This window comes from Periplaneta americana, chromosome 7, assembly GCF_040183065.1.
Source record: "Periplaneta americana isolate PAMFEO1 chromosome 7, P.americana_PAMFEO1_priV1, whole genome shotgun sequence".
Taxonomy (NCBI): Eukaryota; Metazoa; Arthropoda; class Insecta; order Blattodea; family Blattidae; genus Periplaneta; species Periplaneta americana.
In genome coordinates this window covers 73,774,130-73,797,144 of record NC_091123.1, presented here as the reverse complement: position 1 = coordinate 73,797,144, position 23,015 = coordinate 73,774,130, and the positions used below count along the sequence as shown (strand labels likewise).

Genomic DNA, 23,015 nt, shown 5'->3' with positions numbered 1-23,015 from the left:
ATTAATTATGTAAGCCTGTGTGGCTTACATAATTAATACGAGTAAGTCCGCTAGTTAATTATTCATATTCAAGTGTTAAAAGTAGTGTATCCGAGATTCAAAATGGATAAAAAATTGATTAAATGGCGATCTTACTCGTGTTAATTATGTAAGCATGTGCGGCTTACAGCTGTTTCGGTGTTTCTTCACACCATCCTCAGAGCTGGATTCCAGTGCTGCAGAGGTGGACAATTTTTGTTTACGAACATCAAACAAAATACATTAGGAACAGCAAGAGATGATCTATGATCTGTACAGATCTCTGCATACAAAACTTAGGCACCTATATGCCATATGGCTCCATACAGACAAAATTTTCTTTTCTCCATACGATTAATGAAAAAATTGTAGGTTCCCATATGATATATGGCCCTGCATGACCTCCATGATAGCACTGCTGTACACTGTTTACAATAATTAGCATATAGCCTAATAATTATGCAAGTATATCCAATTCACTGCGGGCTAAAGCAGGGAGATGCACTATTACCTTTACTTTTTAACTTCGCTCTAGAATATGCCATTAGGAAAGTTCAGGATAACAGGCAGGGTTTGGAATTGAACGGGTTACATCAGCTTCTTGTCTATGCGGATGACGTGAATATGTTAGGAGAAAATACACAAACGATTAGGGAAAACACGGAAATTTTACTTGAAGCAAGTAGAGCGATCGGTTTGGAAGTAAATCCCGAAAAGACAAAGTATATGATTATGTCTCGTGACCAGAATATTGTACGAAATGGAAATATAAAAATTGGAGATTTATCCTTCGAAGAGGTGGAAAAATTCAAATATCTTGGAGCAACAGTAACAAATATAAATGACACTCGGGAGGAAATTAAACGCAGAATAAATATGGGAAATGCGTGTTATTATTCGGTTGAGAAGCTCTTATCATCCAGTCTGCTGTCGAAAAACCTGAAAGTTAGAATTTATAAAACAGTTATATTACCGGTTGTTCTTTATGGTTGTGAAACTTGGACTCTCACTCTGAGAGAGGAACATAGGTTCAGGGTGTTTGAGAATAAGGTGCTAAGGAAAATATTTGGGGCTAAGCGGGATGAAGTTACAGGAGAATGGAGAAATTTACACAACACAGAACTGCACGCATTGTATTCTTCACCTGACATAATTAGGAACATTAAATCCAGACGTTTGAGATGGGCAGGGCATGTAGCACGTATGGGCGAATCCAGAAATGCATATAGAGTGTTAGTTGGGAGACCGGAGGGAAAAAGACCTTTAGGGAGGCCGAGACGTAGATGGGAGGATAATATTAAAATGGATTTGAGGGAGGTGGGGTGTGATGATAGAGATTGGATTAATCTTGCACAGGATAGGGACCGCTGGCGGGCTTATGTGAGGGCGGCAATGAACCTTCGGGTTCCTTAAAAGCCATTTGTAAGTAAGTAAGTAAGTAAGTATATAACAGAGTAGCATGGATATTTTTACTTAAGTCATTTTTGACAATCATTTTTTATATTACAACCAGTTTGGATTAATTAGGTTAACTTGCCTGTTTAAAAATACTTCAGGTTAATTGGACCTTACATCATATCCTTGTCACTGTAATCTGAACTTATTTCATAACAAAATTTTTTGCCTCATATTATCTTTCAACTATTTTAACATTCTCCATGAAGATCAACTGTACAATCTGCATCATATTTCTTTGATGAGTGAATTTGCCTTTCCTTCAGGAAACTATAAAAGTCTATGCAAGACACATTTTTAAAATTACATTAGTGTTAGCCTGTCCTTCAGGAAAACTATAGAAGTCAATGTAAGACACAATTTTGAAAAGACATTTTGTGATTAACTTGCCCTTTATGGTTTTAACTGAAAACTGATTCCTTTCGTCAGATCAAATTGAATTCATCAATGAAAACACTGTTTCTGATGATGCATTGCTGCCAGGTATTCCTAACACAAAACTTATAATCTGAATTATGTTTGTAAAACTTATGTAAGCTATTTGTCTTTCATAATTTGTAATGTTTCAGTCCACCTCTCTGTAATTTTAACATCACAGTCCTTCCAATGTTCAATTTTTGCTCCATCCTATGTTCTTCACATGATTCACTTGACAATAGGTCATCTATCATTGAATTGAATTCATTACAGTGACATCTAATGGAAACTTTATAGAATTAATCAACGTTTTTTAACATGATTATCAGTGGCGGCTCGTGGGTATTGAATTCAGGGGGGCTGCATACAAAAATAAACCATGCAACTTACCTTATTTAAAGATTAGTTCCATGCGACTTGTCTTGTAGGTTGCAAACTTTTGAATCATCTTCTTATTAAAATCCGATATGTCGTTTAACATAGTGTTTACAATGCAAAGCACAGCTAATGCGGTCAGTCTCTCTTCTCTCATTGTATTTCTAAGATAGGATTTTACTCTCTTCAAACACGAAACGCAAAGTTCTGGTTCGGAAGTTATCATTGGTATGGTGATAGCTATGCGTAGTAGTTTCACAACTTCTAAAAATGAGGCCTGCAAGTTCTCAGAAGAAACTGCAAGAGTTTGACTGCGTCACTGATATTTCTGAATTCTTGTCTCTGATACAACACAGTGAGTTCCGTTTTTATTTTGTCTTTATCGAACATTAGAAAAGCTTCACACATACATTTAGGTAATTTTCAGGAAATGAGCTTCTCTAGCATTCAAATTTTTCTTGACACAAAAGAGAAGATAATATCAGATGATCTATGAACTGGAATCGGGTGTTAGCTTGTGTGATAATGAAGTCACACACTTCCTTGGCTGTCGCAACCCTTGTCTTAATCCCTTCGACCTTACGAAGCTTTTTAGGGTTTTCATTTTGACAGATCTCGCTGCTCAACTGTGCACTGTTCCGTATTGTCTATTATGGTATTAACAAAGCTTGATATTCAGAGACGGCCTCCGTAGTATAGTCGGTTGTGGGTTCGATCCCGGCCCAGGTCGATGGCATTTAAGTGTGTTTAAATGAGACATGCTCATGTCAGTAGATTCACTGGCATTTAAAAGAATCCTGCGGGACAAAATTCTGGCACACCGGCGACGCTGATATAACCCCTGCAGTTGCGAGTGTCGTTAAATAAACCATAATTTAATTTTATATGCAGATCTGAACCTTAGAAATATCTAACTGGCGATGTTGTAGTTGGTTGTATAATATATCTACATGATACATCAATAAATGAAAAAACTGAGCCAGAATTTGAATTCAGGATCTTCAAGAGCGCACCAGGGCGCTTGCCTCAGTTATTGTGATGTTAGATGTTTCAGATTCCATTATGGTTTGGAAAAATTCTAGCAATGCTCCTTCTTCTCATGAACAACATTTACTGTTCTTATTTTAAAACTCCATCTTGTTGCCCCAGCTGATGGAATTGTCTTTGAAACACATTAATCTAATACAGACTGTATGGAGATCGAGAGAAGAAAGCAGGGATACTGGATAAATCAGCAAAAAATATGCAAGCCTTTGTATTTTGTTTAGCAGCTCTTTCCATTATGAGATTCAAATGATGGGCACTTATTTTCACATTTCTCCTGAATTGTTAAGGTACTGAACTGAATAGACTGTAAATATTGTACAGAATTAAACATTGTTGCACTTGTTATACTCACAACATTAAAGAAAATGTATTTAAAACTGCGCGCTACTGACAAGCTGCTGTAAATTCTGCAGCTCCTGGAACCTCTGGATTCATGGCCAGGGGCAGCAGGGGGAGGGGTAAAACTAACGCGCAAAGCATCCGAGACGAGACTGGCAGCTCCAGGGGAGAAAGTGGCTTCACTCATAGTCCTTGTCTCTGGCTTTGCTCTGGCAGCACCAGGGGAGGAATTGACTTCACTAACGATTGCATGCATGTCAATGAGAGCGAAAGTTTAAAAAAATTCGAGCCGCTAAATAGAGACTGTATAATAAATGTATTTCACAACATAAAACGAGACAAGAGCCACAAATGTCTGGGGGTGCTGCAGCTCCGTAGCCCCCCTTCGAAAGCCGCCCCTGATGATTATTAAATAAAATAAAAAGAAATATTTTCAATAATTTAGGGAAACAGGACGCCATTTAAAAAAAAAAGGAACATTTGGCGTCCTGAGCATATGTTTCTCGGGGCAGGGGACAAAAGGCTGAAAAAAGGGACAGCATCGTTAAAAATGGGACGTCTGATCATCCTATCTTAGATCAGAAACAGAAGTAGAAGCACTCTAGAAGTTACTTTATACGCAAAATCAGTTTTGCCAAATCTACTGACTTTGCAGTAAACTCATGCTTCTTTTATAAATCTACCAGTACCGGTATTGATCTACTTCTGAAAATCGAAAAATTAGACAAATCTGTTTTTTGTCTTTTCACAACTTATTTTCAACAGAAATCTTTATTGAATTCGATATATAACTACGTCTGTGATTGAAATGTAATATGAATGGAAGCCTTGGGTGCGCTTCCGTACAGAGGGCAGTGGCATTTCCTCTAAGGATAGAGCCCAGTTTAAGTGTGTGTGTGTGTGTGTGTGTGTGTGTGTATTAATCGAAAAAAATGTCATATAAACATGCGTCCTTTTTTTTTAGGTTATTTTAAGACGCTGTATCAACATCTGAAGCTATTTAGCATCTGAATGATATGAAGGTGATAATGCCGATGAAATGAGTCCGGGGTCCAACACCAAAAGTTACCCAGCATTTGCTCGTATTGGGTTGAGGGAAAACCCCGGAAAGAACTTCAACCAGGTAACTTGCCCCGACCAGGATTCGAATCTGGGCCACCTGATTTTGCGGCCAGACACGCTGACCGTTAGGCCTACTCCACAGGTGTGGACCAAACATTTGTCCTATTCTCAATATTTTCTAGCCCCTAATTTTTTATTAATACAAACACACACTTGAACTAGGCTCTAACCTTAGAGGAAATGCCACTGCACGCCCGAAGCCTTCTAAAGATTATGTTTTTGAAAAGAGGGACCAACAATGAAGGAACAGCACAACAGGTTTTTTTACTACAGACTTACCCCATATTTCCTGACCGTGCTCGACAGATTAAAGTGTAAAATATTGGTATCTATAGTTGCGTTGCTGTTATTTCTGGTGTGACTTCTCCTCTTTGCTTACATCTTAGGAAGTGAGGGCTCTATAAAGTCTAGGTAGGTAGTATCGTTCGCCATTTTTGTTCTTTCGTTGCCGAGCTACCAGATGAGGAATCTATTTGTCACACCGTTAAACATTATCATGTCGTAACTCCTATGATAATAAGTCATACACACTGTAAGTGAGCAAATAATTGAGAGGCAAATAACATCCTCGTGTGCTTCCTGCGAACGCCAACGAAAGAACCAAATTGGCGGGCGATTATATTATTTATCGAGCCTTAGGAAGTGCATAACGTCATCAACAGCGAATGCCAAGACGCACACGTTTAAATGTAGCTGACCTGCAACGTGATTGGCTGCCGGAAATAAGAACGATGGGACTATGACTTTGTTTTGACACAATTTCTATTGTGTCATGGTAAATTTGGAGAGTATCTTGCAGATTCAAGATACAGAGAGAAGGAAAATTTAAGTGTGACGAGAAGACCCTCTGCAACGTCTGCTTTGTTCACCATAAATTCCATCATGACCAGGCCAGAGATTGAACCTGGGTCGCCTGGATAGAAGACCAGCATGCTAAGACTTGAGTCACAGACGTTGCTTAGTCTACTCATAAAGGTGTAATATATATGTAATTTTACTTCATTAAATAAAATGAAAAATGTTAATCTCATTCAGATCAGATGCTATCTCCACAATTGACCATAGTTAGTGTAACTCACACTACACAAATTAAATAACACAACACGTGGGCTGCACACTTCGTATGATTCCATAAAAGTAGCTAATGCATATATCTGTGTGCGTGTGCACGCGCACATGCCTGTCAAGCAAGATAATTGAGACAGACTATAGACTGTAAGGTATATAATATAGGTAAACGTGGTTATGTAATGTAGACAGAAACGTAACTGATAACATGAGAAAACAAATTGTTAAATTATTACAGTGCGCACAAAATGTATAATTAATGAGAAAGTATGAGTCATCTTCATGACACCGTTTATTACGTATGTAGAAATCTATATCTTAATTCTGAGAAAACTGTAGCTTTCATTTTCCTAATTAAACATAGAATACCGGTAATTTAATTTATTATTTTTTTCCTCCTCTGCTTCACTTAGGAAATTCACATGAATTCACTGTATTGGTATGTCCGAGATACGAACAAACACAATAAAAACATATATCCATAAATTTACAAGCAAGAAGACGAATGTTTCTAAACTGCAAATAATATCATTTTTATGAAAGCAATTTTATACGTTAGTAAACGATGTTTGATAATGTTATATTTTGTAGAGTTTTATTTTCATTTAAAGTATCTCATCAGAGAGCAAGCATAACAAGCTTTTGCCACAGACTGTCACAAAAAGATGAATCAACTGATAAGATACACCCAAAGTGAGATTACGCTGTTTTCACAACATTTGAGTCAGACTTGTTCACCTGATTAGGCTCTCTATTAGAACATTAGTGGTGCATTAAAGCGTGAAAGAAATGGATAGTTATCTACATGAAAGCCAAAGTTTCTAAAACAATACTCTTACACATATTAACCACAAATGACTGTATATTTAAGGTATGTGAATTTATCTTATGTTGATTTTTTCTGGTAAATATTTGTAGAGAATTTGGTAAGTTACACAACGAAACTGATAATATGCTAGCCAGTTATCACAGACAATGAAATCTTAATTTGAATTAAAAATGTTCCTCTTTGGTTATTTGAGAGTTAATTTGCATTATTATTATTATTATTATTATTATTATTATTATTATTATTATTATTATTATTATTATTATTAAACTAGAGATTAAGGGTGTTTAAGAATAAGATTCTTAGAAAAATATTTTGGGCTAAGAGGGATGAAGTGACAGGAAAATGGAGAAAGTTACACAATACAGAACTGCATGCATTGCATTCTTCACCTGGCATAACTGGAAACATTAAATCCAGACGTTTGAGATGGACAGGGCATGTAGCACATATGGGCGAATCCATAAATGCATATAGAATGCTAGTTGGGAGGCCAGAGGGAAAAAGACCTTTGGAAGGCCGAGACTTAGGTGGGAGGATAATATTAAAATAGATTTGAGGTAGGTGGGATATGATGATAGAGACTGAATTAATCTTGCACAGAATAGGGACCGATGGCAAGCTTATGTGAAGGCGGCAGTGAAACTCCGGGTTCCTTAAAAGCCATAAATAAGTAAGTAAGTACCGGTAAATATTTATTTTAAACTAATGTTGAAATTTGTCTCTATTGCGTTGAGAAATTTAGCCAGAAAACACTAAGTAAGATATTATTTGTATTAAAAAACTATAATATTTATTTATTTGAATCTACATAGAATTTCTTAAACCCTATTTTACTCGAAAGTACATTAGGGTTTTAGTTATAGACTGATAGTTTACATTATTATAATAATATATTTGACATGGATAACCCAGTCTACGCTACTTAAAATTAACACATATATACTACATTTGAATGAATTACAAGTTTTTAAATATATTACATATAAAATTACAAAATTGTTTATAGCAGCATGTTTTCCTGAACACATTGAATAATGGTTTGACATACATTACATTACAAAAGTGTAAATGTCCGACCAAGAGAAATCTTCTGTTTTCGAATATGGGACAATGAAGGAAAAGATGGTTCACAGTTTGCTGTTCCTCACAGATACATAAGTAGCCATTTTCCTTATGGCATGTAATTTAAATCGTTCTAAATAAGAGCCAAATTTTCCATGACCCGACAAAAATTGCGTTAGTATAAAATATGGCATAATTTTGTTGCTATTTAAGCAGGTGTTGATCCTTGGAAAAAAGATTTCTCTTGTAACTGAACCCTTTGTACTGCAGAGCCACTGAATGTTCCACCTATTCATTATGTGCTAATTTTTTTTCTTTTCGCATATCAAACAAGAGCACAGACTATAGCTGAAATTTAAGTTTGAAACTGCAGCACTTTTTGCCATTTCATCAGCTCTCATTTCCTGCTGTTCCACTGTGTCCTCGCACCCATGAGAAGCAAATGTGTTTGTCATAAGGTAGCCTACTAAATTTCGTCTGATTTCCACTGCCAGAGGATTTAAGTTAAACTTATTGGGCCGTATTCATAGACATTTTTAGCGTGGGCTTCTGGTGGATGATCAGAGTTTTTCGTATTCATAAACCAGTGTTAGCGATAGGATATGATTTGAATTCTGTACTAGTAACCAGTGGATAGCCGGGGCTAGCTTAGTATGCTCCTGGCGCATGCTGCGAAATGTCTATGAATAGCACCCATTATCTATAGATTTGAGGGCTGTTTGAGAGTCACTGTAAATACAACAATTATAATTATGAAGTTTAATCCATAATCAATGGATCCTTAAGCTAATAGCTTGGCTTACACGATGGAGCATTCAGGTGAAAGTTTGTTCGTCTCTGTGTAGATTTCTTGCCCATTGCAGATTATAACAAAAGCACAACTATAAGATATATATATATATATATATATATATATATATATATATATATATGTGCTACTAACATTATTATATTTCGTTATCATTAGAGGGCGGATGTTGATGAAAAGTCGTCATCTTATTTTTCACATTAGGATGATGCCTGTTGATAAAGAAATATTTTCTGTGTTAATATATTAATATAAAAAGTTAATTTCTTATATTGCATTTCTTGAATTTTTTTGACGTTTTTGAACTTATAGGTCATTTTTACATTTTTTTCGACTCTTTTGGTCATTTTTAATATTTTGAAAAACTTTTAGATCATTTTGAATGCATTTTACTTCCTTCTTTACATATAGGCCTGTTAAATATTTTTTAAGCAAACAAATAAGTAGTAGGTCCTACTAGTAATTACCTACTGAATAAGTGCATAACAGTGAAGTTTGAGTTTTATAGTTTGGAACAAACTCTAAAGTCCATCCCTCATTTCACTGAAGGCTTCACCTCGCACAACAGAAGTAATATAAAATGAGCGACAACTGCTTAGTTTAAGTGAGGGCTTTGACTGCTACTGTTCTTTTGTTGGTACGAGGGTGTCTTTATAATTTATGTTTGGAAGGGAGGAAACTTCCACAGTCTCCTGGACAACAGAACATTGTGTCCCCAATATGGTTTGGAAGGGATGTACTACAGTAGACAGTATTTTTAACACAAAGATTGAAAAAATGCATGCTGCGTCCACAATTTGTTTTGTCATTTACACTCCCCATCTGGAAGGTTTGGTAATAAAAGTGAAGAGCGGAAGGAGGAGATGGAGAATGAAGGCACTGACATGGACCACCTCTGATTGAAACACACAGTAAACCCTCATTAAAATCTATAGTTTTCCCTTAAAACTTTAATTTTGTTGCATGCTCTTTTCCTTCATCATAGTCAAATTCCAGGAAGTTGCTCCCTCTCTCCGACATTTGCAGGGCAGTCATTTAAACAAGGGGACTAATTTTTAAGAAGTTGTGGTGCTAATACGTGAATATTATTTAAATGTCATTTGCTTTTAATTTTATGTCATTTTACCATTATTTTAAGGGCATTTTATTGATCATTTTAAGTAGATTTTTAGGTCATCAACATCTGCCCCCTAGTTATCATATTTTATATTATTTCATACAACTCATTAAATTAATTTTTTTTTCCCCATTTTGAATCTTGCGTACACTACTTTTAACACTTGAATATAAGTAATTAATTAACTAGCGGACTTACTCGTGTTAATTATTATATTTATTTTTATTTATTCAATTAACTATGTTCTATTAAAAATACTTTCTTCGATATGTGTAAAAATAAGTGATGAATGAAGATGTCAGAATAAGACAAAAATATCGTGTGATTCTTTTTATATTGCAGTTTTAATATTGAGTGACAAAACTGTTAATCTACTACACAAATCAGCTTTTGGTTAATGAGTGTTATTGATCCTGCACAATTCAGGCATTAAATAAATTATATTACTTATGCCTATCCAAATAAATTGAAAGGTCATAAAGAACCTGGTGATTGATCATCATGGACTTCTACCTAGGAGATTGCTTGAAGTTACTAAATAATGTCGTAACATCATTACTGATATGGTATTCAATAAAAATTCAATTGAATATAACAATACACTTTGTCTTATATATGCAATTAATATTAATTTCAGAAAATGAAACTGTTTTTGCTTCATCAGTGGCTGTTACCTGCATTTTTACTATTAACAAATTTCTTGAAAGTCAGTTTCTCCATCAAAAAAAGTTTACCAACATGCCCAAGTTACTGCAAGTGTTTCATCACATTGGGCATGCGCAGTGCATCATGTGTTGGCCAGAGATTATCAAGTATTGACACAGGTGTTCCTCATAAAGTCCAGATCTTGGATTTATCGAATAATAGCATTTCATCGCTGGAACTTGAAGGCTTCAAGGTAAAAATTATCACATGTAATTTAAATTTTACAGAACCTGTCTAACTATGTAATAATTTGCACAACTTTCTAAATATCGATGGTGTTTAGGGAAAAGGACTTAACCCTCATTTTTTTTTTAAATGTGACTTTTTGCTGTAATTTGTGTAATTAGTTAAAATTGAATTACAAAACGTGAATATATGTTTTCTGACAATTATGTTTACATTCCTTCTTACAAAGTAACTAATAATAATGTGTTAAAATTTAATTAGGTCTACAGCTGTTTCTGAAATTCTGTTCTTTTTTGGGATAAGCCCTTTTACCTCAAACCATCGATATTTATGTCACGTGCAAACAATATTTCTTTACAAGTGTCACCTTTGTCGGAATTCCTATAGCTTGTCAAGAACATTCAGCTCGGCTCCTAGGAACACGCGCATCAGATATGCAGGTATGGCTGCTGTAGTCTGCATCGCTATTGATCTGTAACCTCCCACAAAGTTTTACTCATACAACTTTGATTAATAATCGCATGCACACAGTTATATTTTTATTTCAAAATGAATACCAATTTGTGTTAATAGGAATGGTACAAAATCATATCTGTTTGCATCCACACATTCTTTTCGTCAATTGATGAAATGTGATTCATATGCAAAACTTCCATTTTCATAATGCTTACAATATCTCTTCGTATATTATATCTGATCTATAAGTTCGTTTATAGTGTGGGGTTTATTTCTGTATAGACCTAGTCTATTTTTTGTGTGTGAATAACAATAATTTCACCAAAAGATGTCGGAAAAGTGTGAATGCAGATGAACACTACTTTGAACAACTCCTATGATACAAAAATATAACTCTGTACATGCTATTATTAATAAAAATTGTATGAATAAAAATATGCGCAAGATTACAGATCGACAATGACGCAGTCTATGCTGGCTGTGAAAGTATGTATGATGTGTGTGTTCCCTACCAGGAGCCGAACTGAAAGCTCAACAATTTATAAGAATTATGTAACGTTGAAATTTAAGGAGTACAGTACATACATATCAAAAATGATTTATACAGGTTGGAAGTAAATAATCCTGCAGATTGAAAGGGAGATAGAGTACACTTAAAGCAATGGAAAACCTGCATTACATTTCGTGATCAAATGCAAGGTTAATTAGAAAATTTAATTGGAAGTTTCAGCAGTCTGGCAACATCGGTGCTAACACAGTCTTCTTTCTTCTCACAATGCAGATGTAAGAGGTTAATGAACTCAGGAATGTCACTGTAAGAGAACCTCCCTCTCTCGCTATGATATTTCAATCACTTCGCATCGTTCAGTGGCTTCACATTAGTGGTGTTTTAATTAAATTTATACGAAAACTACCCATGCTATTGAAATACACCAGAATGGTAAATGATCCTTCATTAGATTTTTTATCAATATGGACAAAAATCACGATCCCACTCGCAATATTTACCGAATAAGAGAGTGTTAAACATTTGGGGGGGAGGAAACATTTTTTCTGAGAAAACTATGAACTTTTCACTAATATGGTATTACAGATTTTTGTTATATACAACATGAGCTGTTCAATCTGAAAACCTGCAGATTTATTCACTTCCACCCTATATAGCAAGCTAAATATAAACGGAAACAAAACTGTTTTCCATAAAACTGCAGTGTGGGAACTAATTATGATCTAGTGAACCAAAGACAGATAATTGCATAAATTTTACATACATACCAAATAGAGATTAAATATGTTTACTTTTTCTCTACTACACTAAGGAGACTAGTGCCAGTATGAACAATTTGTTCTTTCATTAATTTGTTTCAATTTTAGAAGTCCCTTCATTTAAATTTTTTATAACACCAATAATAAAATTCAACAACATAATCTACGAATGAACTGTAATTTTAATTCTGCTTTAACCACCATACACCCGATAACAATGTGACTTTTATTTTTAATAATTCACCCTACGACAATGGGTATTCCACTCAACATAGCAACACAGAAGTCGTTATTGCACTTCACACGACGTGTATTATAGAGAAGAATAACAATGTAATCCTAATTTCAATTAAGGTTCACAATAGTTCGCTTGCCTTGGCTAGTTCTTCTAGCTCACTGTTCAAGTTCACTGCACGTCAAACCCCGGTCTCCCAGATGCGGTTCACTGCACGTCGAACTCCGGTCTCCAAGATGCGGTTCACTGCACGTCGAACCCCGGTCTCCCAGATGCGGTTCACTGCACGTCGAACCCCGGTCTCCCAGATGCGGTTCACTGCACGTCGAACTCCGGTCTCTCAGATGCGGCCCACTGTACGTCGAACCTCGGTCTCCCAGATGCGGTTCACTGCACGTCGAACCCCGGTCTCCTAGATGCGGTTCACTGCACGTCGAACCCCGGTCTCCCAGATGCGGCCCACTGTACGTCGAACCCCCGTCTCCCAGATTCGGTTCATTGCATGTCGAACCTCGGTCTCTCGGATGCGGTTCACTGCACGTGAACCCTGGTCTCCCAGATGCGGTTCACTGTACATCGCTGTTCTCGAAGGCTGCCTCTTTGCTCGCTCAAAGACTCACTTGTAGACTTGAAGACTCAAGACTGACTGACTTTCTTTGGCAGTTCACGATGTTATTTATTTACCACGAACATCTAGAATGTTCTGCATCACGAAGCTTCTGGACCTCCACAACAATCCACTTCCAGATGCTTAGCCTATTTACTTCTGCCCAGTCACAGTAGCTTTTCTACCCCCCTCGCTCCATACCATGGCTAGCGTCAGTGGTTTGTGTTTCCACGTACCTCTTTCTTGCTAGATGCGCACGCAACTCCATGATGCAACCAGAACATTCCAGAATGGTGCCACAGAACTAATATGAATATGAGTAGAATGTTTTATTTAAGCAATTTTATTTCTTCATCATATCTAGGAAGTAAAAAAAAATGTTGTAAAACATCATTCTGCTTTCATTTCTGTCAATTATGAAAGAAATTCATACTATAGTGAACATACAATAATTAATTCGACGAGCTCTATGCCCTTCATACAGTAAAAACCCATCACACATAATTCTGCTTTAAAACAAGATTAGTATTTTTAATTTTCTAATTTTAAATTGTGTTTTGTTGTAGGAAATTGGTCTTACATATCTTTATAAACTACAGCTACAGCACAATCATATTGGGACTATTGATCTTCATGCATTCGCAGGAGTCACAGAACTGAAAATATTAGATTTGTCTTATAATCACCTTTACTACCTTCTACCAGCAATATTCGAAGACACACCAAAGTTAAAATTTCTTTACTTACAAGGAAACAGACTTAAGTTACCAAAAGGGCCTATTTTAATACAACAATCATTAGAGGTAAGAATAAATAAATTATCTTGCATTAACATGGTAAAAACTTTACAATTAACATTGATTAATCAGCTTCTGTTAATATTCTTATGCAATTACGCATTTCAATGCTCATCCATTTTCATACATTTACTACAAATTTTTGAATCTGGACTGGCGCACTAGAGAGGAGGATTGATCGCCTTCATTAAATTTTTCCCACCTGAATGTTCGACTCTTTTTTTCAAATATGCTGGCACTAACGTCATGTGAGTCTATCAATGGAATAATAACAAGCACTTAAAAAAAGTAGAGAGAATAATAATTAATTTTAACAGTCTCTGAAATAATACAGGATATAAGATTTGTAATTAATTTTCAGTCTTAATGACTTATCATAATATCATACAAAATCAAGGAACAACTGTATAATGACCACACATATAATAATTTATTCTTTAATTATATGATACATTGAATAACTCTAAACATTTTCGCCGTGTTAGGCATCTTCAGACAAGTGTTAGCAATATCTAAACTTCACATGAGGTCTAATACACATTAAACACATTTGTTTATGATGTTAAAATAATGTAAGTTTTTGTAATTGTTTTTATATTATTTTAACATCATAAACAAATGTATTTAATGTGTATTCGACCTCATGTGAAATTTAGATATAGGCTACCTAACACTGTCTCAAAATACCTAACACAGCGAAAACATTTACAGCTATTCAACATAACATATAATTAAAGAACACATTATTATATGTGTGATCACTATATCACACCCCTAGAATAATATTGTCGTAACTTCCAAAAATTGAATTTTGAGTTACAGGCAGTTTTGTAATCTTTATTTAATCCTCTATCAAACAGTAGAACTGTCGTATCTCTAAGTCAAGTGAAAATTCTGCTGATACTTGGTAATCTTGAGTTTTCATACGACTGTGAAATGTTTATCTTGCAGTTACTTAAAACTAACTTTTGGTAGTAACGACAATATTATTTTAAGGGTGCCATATAGTTGTTCCTTAATTCTGCATGATATGTATTATGGTTTGATAAGCCATTAAGACTGAAAATTAATTACAAATCTTATATCCCATATTATTGATCATAGACTTATCTGAAACTTGCCCTTAAAATGAAATGTAAAGTCTCTGAAATGTTTCTTTTTTTCTTTGTGAAATGCTACAACATAATCTGGATATTTTGGCCTTTCTTTAAATCAACGCTAGACTCTCCCACAAGGCAGGCCTCCATGACTGTGTGTTGGTACGATGCAGACACACCACAGAGACGTCACAGGACAAGAATAAGACAAATATCCAGTGTCGTGGAATGGAGACAAATCTCTGCTTATGCCGAAACTACAACCATGGACTGCATGATTTCGATGTGCATTAAGCCATAGTGGAGTCTCTGGAATGTTCCTAAAAATGTACAGAGTAAGTCAAAATTATGCTCCCGATTTCAATAATTTATTACTCAAGTAAATGCAATTAGTACTGATAGAAAGGAGAACTCACCTAGTTTCATCAGACAGATTACAAATGCTCAATGTATGCCCCACGTGTAACATAGGACACATAAAGCTTGTGATCAAGGTGTACTGAGCATTTCAGAGTCAATCTCTGTGATGGCCACTGTGATGCATGCACGTGGATCAACCAACATCGTTGTAAGTGATGGTACAAAAAATACGATTCTTAATGAAACCCCACAAAGGAGGTGAGATCTGGGGAACATGGTGGGCAATGTATCAGTTATTGATCCTCCAAAGCTGCACTGCTATCCAGTCGATTTTTAGTTGTAAATAAGACCCTGTGTCTTGAAACTTTAGTTCCAGAAAAAAAAAATGGCTGCCTGAATTTTGAATTTCATTTTACTTCGATTGTTGTAACCTGAAAAGCATTTGAAGAGATGCAATGAAAATTGATCTATTCTTATTAGTAGATGAATATTTATAAATCGTGCAGTAAAAGAGAATGATGATAAACGAAATTAACCTGCATAATTAATTAAAAATCTCTTTCCTCAACAGTATCCGAACCCAAAACTTCGTAGTCTGTGAGCTAGCATGCTAACACAGACCCATCAGAATGCTTGCGATGAATTGTCATAATTGGGGTTATCGGACTACATATATCATGTTTGTTACATAATGACTCTTCGGCATTAATTTGATTTTATTTTCACATTAATTTCGTGCTTTTTGCATTAGTTATGAAATACCTTCCTGTAATATCTTTCAAATAATACTGGGTTGAAAACTGTTGTTAAATTATGTTATGTGAATCGTGCTCAAGAATTAGGTCCTTTTTTTTTATAGGACTGTACATATTGCTTACTAATTTACTTACCACTGGGTGGGTTTTCCTTAAGTTTTGCCGAAAAAACTATTGAACACTAACGAGACTTTTTTTTTTTTTACATGAACATCAAGAACACAGAACACTTTATGTTCTCCACTCATCACTACTCTCTTTTAGCTGTCCTGTCCTGTCCTGGCAAACAGTGGAGGAATTGAACTGTGAGGCTTTACTTTGCAAAGCACACATCTCACAACAAGATACACGCAATAGATTTTGCATTATTAAAGTCGGGAACATCATTTTGACTTACTCTGTATAAATCCTGTTGGAACATTGAATAAGCTAATGTGCACAATCTAACTCGCTCAATTTCTGTTATAAGCCAAGATGTGTTTCATTCATTCATTCATAGTGTTCTGGCCAAGACCAGGTCTTTCACTGTAAACCCAGCTTTCTCCAGTCTTTCCTATTTTCTGCCTTTCTCTTTATTTCCGCATATGATCCATACATCTTAATGTCGCCTACCTGATATCTTCTTCTGCCCCGAACTCTTCCCCCGTTCACCATTCCTTCCAGTGTATCCTTCATTAAGCAGTTTCTTCTCAACCAGTGACCCAATCAATTCCTCTTCCTTATCAGTTTCAGCATCATTCTTTCTTCACCCATTCTTTCCAACATAGCTTCATTTCTCATTCTGTCTGTTCACTTCACATGTTCCATTCTTCTCCATATCCACATTTCAAATGCTTCTAGTCGCTTCTCTTCACTTCGTCGTAATGTCCATGTTCCTGCCCCATACAATGCCACACTCCACACAAAGCACTTCACTTGTCTCTTCCTTAGTTCTTTTTCCAGAGGTCCGCAGAAGATGCTCCTTTTTCTATTAAAAGCTTCCTTTACCTTGCTATCCTCATTTTGACTTCCTTGCAGTAGCTCATGTTACTGTTTATAGTACACCTCAAGTATTTGAAGCTGTCCACTTGCTCTACTGCCTCATTTAGAATTCGCAAGTTTACCTTCTTTATTTTTCTTTCTATGACTATGATCTTCGTCTTATTTGAATTTCATCCCATACAAGATGTGTTTAAGAAAACCATTATTACTGTTGATGTATATTTGTATGTTTAGGTTTTAGATCTCAGCAGTTGTCAATTGGATCATTTTGAGAATGACGCATTCTCAAAACTTCCTGCTTTGCTAAGTCTGTACTTGAAGAACAATCAACTGATAAGACTGGAAGTATCAGTATTAAAACCGCTAGAGAAACTGCAAAAAATTGATCTCGTAGGGTAAGACATACTTCATACATACTAATTTCATATTCGAAGTGCCTTTGATTACCGTACATGGACTTTGTATGACTCAGTTCTCTCAGTAAAAGGTTTAATCTGAAATAATACTGTTACTTTTTTATTACTTCAAATTTTATATTATAGGTACTGTTCAGAGTGTTGACAAAATTAATTTAAAAGCGAGCAGAATTTTAAGTGTGTAAATGATTGTGAGCTGCAATTCTCCACTTTATATAATAAGTTATAAGTGGTTTCTTTCTTAATTTCTCATATGTAGTTAGTGTCCATGACACGACAGCCCAAAAGGGCCAACGAGGTGACTTCTGACCTCACGTCCACATGCCTCAGCAAAGGTGAACGATCATTCAACCAATATGGAAGAAATGTGTGGTCAGCATCATGATTCTCGCATCTGTTAAGTTGGCTTACAAAACAAGGATGAGGATTCGAATCAGCACTTATTCCATACTGCTAGTCAAAGGCATGACACCTTATGCCATGCAGCTATGGCGTAGAACAAAAAATATTACGATGTTGCAACAGTATATTTCGAGATTTCACGAAAACAGACTTTATCAATATCCCTAATATCAAAGAAGAGGTTTTCGGCATATTATTTTTTATTTTATTTTAGTAGGTTATTTTACGATGCTTTATAAACATCTTAGGTTATTTAGCATCTGAATGAGATGAAGGTGATAATGCCAGTGAAATGAGTCCGGGGTCCAACACCTATAGTTACCCAGCATTTGTTCATAATGAGTTGAGAGAAAACCCCGGAAAAAACCTCAACATGTTTTACCTTTATGAACATATTATATACAACATAACTGTATGCAAAAGTAATTTAAAATGAATCTTTAACACTATTAATAGTTACCACTTGCTTTGTATTCATTCAGAAACTTTTACACAATTGAAATTTCCCTCAACAAAACAGCTTCAAAATTAATGAAAATTTGTTATTGTAGATTACACTTACAAATAATTATGTAATTAGAACAACTTTCATAGCATCATAGCACTATTCATATTTACCATTTAAATAAATTACGGGAGAAAATATGATCAAATACACAAGATGGGAGGCTGGTGAAAATATGGGTAAAATACGGGAGACCTGGAAACTCTAAGTGAAACCCAGTTTTGAAATCCACCTATAATAATTGAGAGGTTCACTATGTGACCACATGTTATCCCGTATTAGTTGGATGATCATTCACCTCTGTTGAGACATGTGGATTGCCAGAAGGTGGTCAGCCTTGGCTCATCATGGACTGTCATATCACAGATTAAACTAGTTCCTTACTACAACAGAGGAGATCAAAAATGTTCAGAAGTAAATTTACTTCACAACTTTAAAAAATCCAGGATTTTGTTTTAATATAAGACGACAAAAATAGAATTGCTGACGGAAGAATGTAAATCTCTGTTATCATTGTCCTACTCCCTTTTGCACTATCCTCTATCCGATCTACATGCTACTGCCAATATAGTTCCTCTCACTGAACATCTCGTGTTCCCAACTAAAACCTAAACGTAAATGTGAATATTAATAGCAACATCAGCTCCAGTCGGTAATCAGAAGTTAGTCGCCATGAAATGTAATCTCAATGCAAATGTATAAATACTCGTATTAGGGAAAAAAAATGTACTATACCGGTACCTGTAATATAACTTTACCTACAAACTACGAAGTATGATCATTAAATTTCGAGACTGTGTCTGTTGTGGGCGAAGGGATCACGTGATTGACACGCGCGCGCAACAGAGATGCTAGACGACCTTGAAGAGATGCGACACAAAGTTTCAAAGCACTATCTTCTTTGAGACCTGTATTATACAAGGTTTTGTTAGCACGTGCATCTGCGCATTTGCGAAATCATGATAGACTCGACACTGGAGCAGAGAGCTACCATAAAATTCTTTGGAAAATCAGCAACCAAAACCCTAGATCATATATGTAACATATGTTGGGGTTATAGGCTTTGAGGTTAACAACTTTTGTCAAGTTTACTACGCTGCCATCTAGTTATTACATAAGGAGTCTCGTCATAATACCCATTTGAATTGCATTAGCGACTGTGCTGCCATCTCATGTTCGTTTACGGTGGATGGGTGGCGATCCTGGCAGTCGTTCTCTTCTAAGTGCTGCCGATTTTAACGTAGGAGGAGTTATCTGTTACATATATGATCTAGGCCAAAACCTATGGAATGTTGAAGCAAGCCTATGGGAATGAAGCAGTGAGTCAGGCGAGGTGTTTTGAGTGGCATTCGTGTTTCAGAAATGGTAGAACATCGCTGGAGGGCAACGAGAGGCCATGTTGACCAAACACGTGCAACACTGCCAAAAATGTCGAAAAAATTCGATAAATTGTGCATGATGATCGATGGATCACCATAAGAGAAATTGCTGACATTGTCAACATATCATTTGGAGAGGTTCAAATGCTTCTCACGTCTACATCCAAATGGAAGCTCCATGACGACAATGCGCCAGCTCACAGAACTCTCCCAACATGCCAGTTTTGCAACTGTAACACCCCAGTATTCATCAGATTTGGCCCCCTGCGACTTTTTTTTTGTTTCTGAAGATGAAATTCAAGCTAAAGGGTCACTATTTTGGCACTGTGGAGGAGTTCAAACGTGAATAGCAGAAGGTGCTTGACAGGCTTTAAAGACGTGACTTCCAGGAGGCATTCCAAAAAATGGCAAACGTGTATAGCTGCCCAAGGGGACTACTTTGAAGGGGATGGCAGCCAAATTTTATTTCCATTTATGGGACAGGTCTCGGAATTTAATGATCACACCTCGTAGTTATATCTCACAAGTATTATTTCATGAAGACATGCAAATATATGTTGTGCTTATTTTCAGAAATCCATGGCCATGTGATGGAAAGACTGACGAATTAGAAGTATGGTTGAATAATAATAATAAGATTAAACATGATCCAATATGCGAGAAGAACAAGAAGACCGACAAATTTGAGAGGATAATTTCATTAGTAGACAAAGAGAATGCCACAAACATTATGAGTGATGAAGAACTATTAAGACTGTGGTCTCTTTCTGAAAAAGATAAAGACTCAGATCTCAAACAGAGTGAAAGTGATTGTGACAAAAATATTTCAGTTTCAACAGAACATAATATTATCATAAAATTTTTTGATAAAATTCCATCTTTCTGGTCATTTATGATCGGCCTGGAGATTGGAATTGTGGTTGGAGGGATTATAATGTTTATAATCCATAAACTTTATGAGGTTAAAGAACCTGAATCTCCTCGTTCGTTAATACATTCCAGAGGAAGAAGTCTCCTGTCACTGCAAAACAGAACATCATTTATTAGATTCAGAAGTGATGGTGATGAGAGTACAGTGCTCTGGACAGAGCTGGAGACCATAAATTGTCCTGATACTCCACCTCCTGCTTATCGTGACTGTCTTGATTGACGTATGGCAAAGAATGCAGTCAATTATACACTGCAAATTTTACTCTATTAAAGATCTGTTGAAAGCAATGACTTTTCACTTTAAGTGAGATTTATCTGTAACTAAAATTTTTCTGGTAATTTTCGATTTTTCAAGAATAATTGATATTAACGTGTATAATAACCATCCTGAGACCAAAAATCGAGTTTTGAAATTTTTGTTTGTATGTCTGTCTGTATGTATGTTTGTTACCTTTTCACGCGATAATGACTGAACTGATTTATATGAAAATTTGAATATAAATTAAGTTCGTTCTAACTTAGATTTTAGGCTATATGGCATTCAAAATAATTTATTTAAAACGGAGGTTATAAGGGGACCTGAATTATGTAAATCGAAATACAGTAAAACCTGTTCAAATCGGAACCTGAATAATCCGGAATCCTGTCTATTTCGGAACAATTTATTGGTCCTGACGAAATTTGTATGTATTATGTATAATTTGTCCTGAATAAAACGGAAACTGTCCAACGCGGAAACAAACTATCTGATACTGTTCAAAACGGAAATAATATTTTGGATACACTATTATAATGTAAACTATGTTTTGAAGAAGTGTGTAATTTCAAGAAATGTACGAAATATGTAGGTCACTAAGATAAAAACAAGTTTTCTTTGCAAAATTTAGAGAGTGCGAGGGTGGAATTTCAGATGTGGAAAATTCAGGTGTAACACTTTGAAAAATAAAGACCATCTCATGAGTGAGTGATAAATAAAGACCGTCTCATGAGTGAGTGGCTTGCGGACATTAATGGTGCCATAAAAAGGAAACAGAAAACCGCTGGTTATGTGGAAATAAATGAACTGTTGTGAGAGTGAGATTTTCATGCCATTTCAAAGACCGTGCCAATTTCTGGACCTATTCTGCAAAACAAACTCTTGAACTGCCAAAAAAAAAATAGGTAAGTCAGAATTCAAGGCTTCTAATGGATGGCTCCCAGACCAATAAATTAAATAATGTGCAGTGATATACAGTATACTATTACAGTATAGCGTTAGATATTAAATTTAGTATGATTTAATAGTGTTTAATGAGTAAGTTACGATAACATTAAACAGAAAATGAGATTTTTCTTCAATATGATGCAGCACTGGAATAAGCGACAAAAAGCTGATTTAATGGCAGTAGTGTTAAACGAAATGTTTTGTACTTCTTACAGTTTGTGGCATGCCATTTTGTTTTTCAGTTATACAAATGATAAAATATTGCATTTTAACTTCACACCTGAATAATACGGAAACCTGTCCATAACGGAAAAAAAAATCGGGACCATGTCACTTCCGTCTTGAACAGGTTTTACTGTATCTCGCTTATTATTGATTTTCATGGAAAATGTTACATACTGACTTAAACTATCACTGTCTACATTGTTACTCCTTCCTTTAGACATGCATCCTGATAGTGCTGTATTTTCAAAATTGTCTCATAATAATCTCTTCCTATTATCTAACATTATTTGAAATATATTAACATTCTATGTATTTTAGCTTAATTCTGCTACATAGTTGGTATTTCAGTGTTTAATTAATAGTTCATAGTATTTTGTTGTTTAATTCGTAAATAACTCTTGTATACATGTAGCTCTTATCTAAATCAAATTGTTGAATTCTTTGTAAGTTTATACATATGTATGTATACTTTTTGCTGGTTGAGTGGAAGAGAAGGCCTTACGGCCTTAACTCTGCCAGCTAAAATAAATCATTATTATTATTATTATTATTATTATTATAACAAAAGGTTCTTTAAAAATGGTTTCGGATAAGTTTTCAATCAATCTTCTTAATGTATTCAGCTATTTGCTGACACCATAAAGTCCACTGCAGTCTATTCAGTTGTTGTTTTTCATGAGAAATGAGGGGTATTTTGATCGGTGTTCATTATAGATGCCTGTTGCTAGTTGCCAGAATTGGGGTGTAGTCAATATCAATATATACTGCAGAGCTGTCTTCTACAACTGGTACTGATGATTTTAATTTACCTTGTCAATGCACCCTTACTGTGTGAAATGAAACTGACCA

General features: G+C 35.4%; 1 protein-coding gene across 2 annotated transcripts; it reads left to right on the top strand.

The window, feature by feature from the left end:
- Positions 1-6,560: 6,560 nt before the first annotated feature.
- LOC138703203 (amphoterin-induced protein 1-like) lies at positions 6,561-22,714 on the top strand. Of its 2 annotated transcripts, XM_069830901.1 has the most exons (5): positions 6,561-6,712; positions 10,298-10,558; positions 13,682-13,918; positions 17,340-17,500; positions 20,381-22,714. In XM_069830901.1, the coding sequence occupies exons 1-5, from the start codon at positions 6,647-6,649 to the stop codon at positions 20,955-20,957; spliced, it is 1,302 nt and encodes a 433-aa protein (XP_069687002.1). In that variant the 5' UTR covers positions 6,561-6,646; the 3' UTR covers positions 20,958-22,714. The 2 variants fall into 2 exon arrangements, with proteins under 2 accessions (XP_069687002.1, XP_069687003.1); XM_069830902.1 differs by lacking the exon at positions 13,682-13,918.
- Positions 22,715-23,015: the final 301 nt, after the last annotated feature.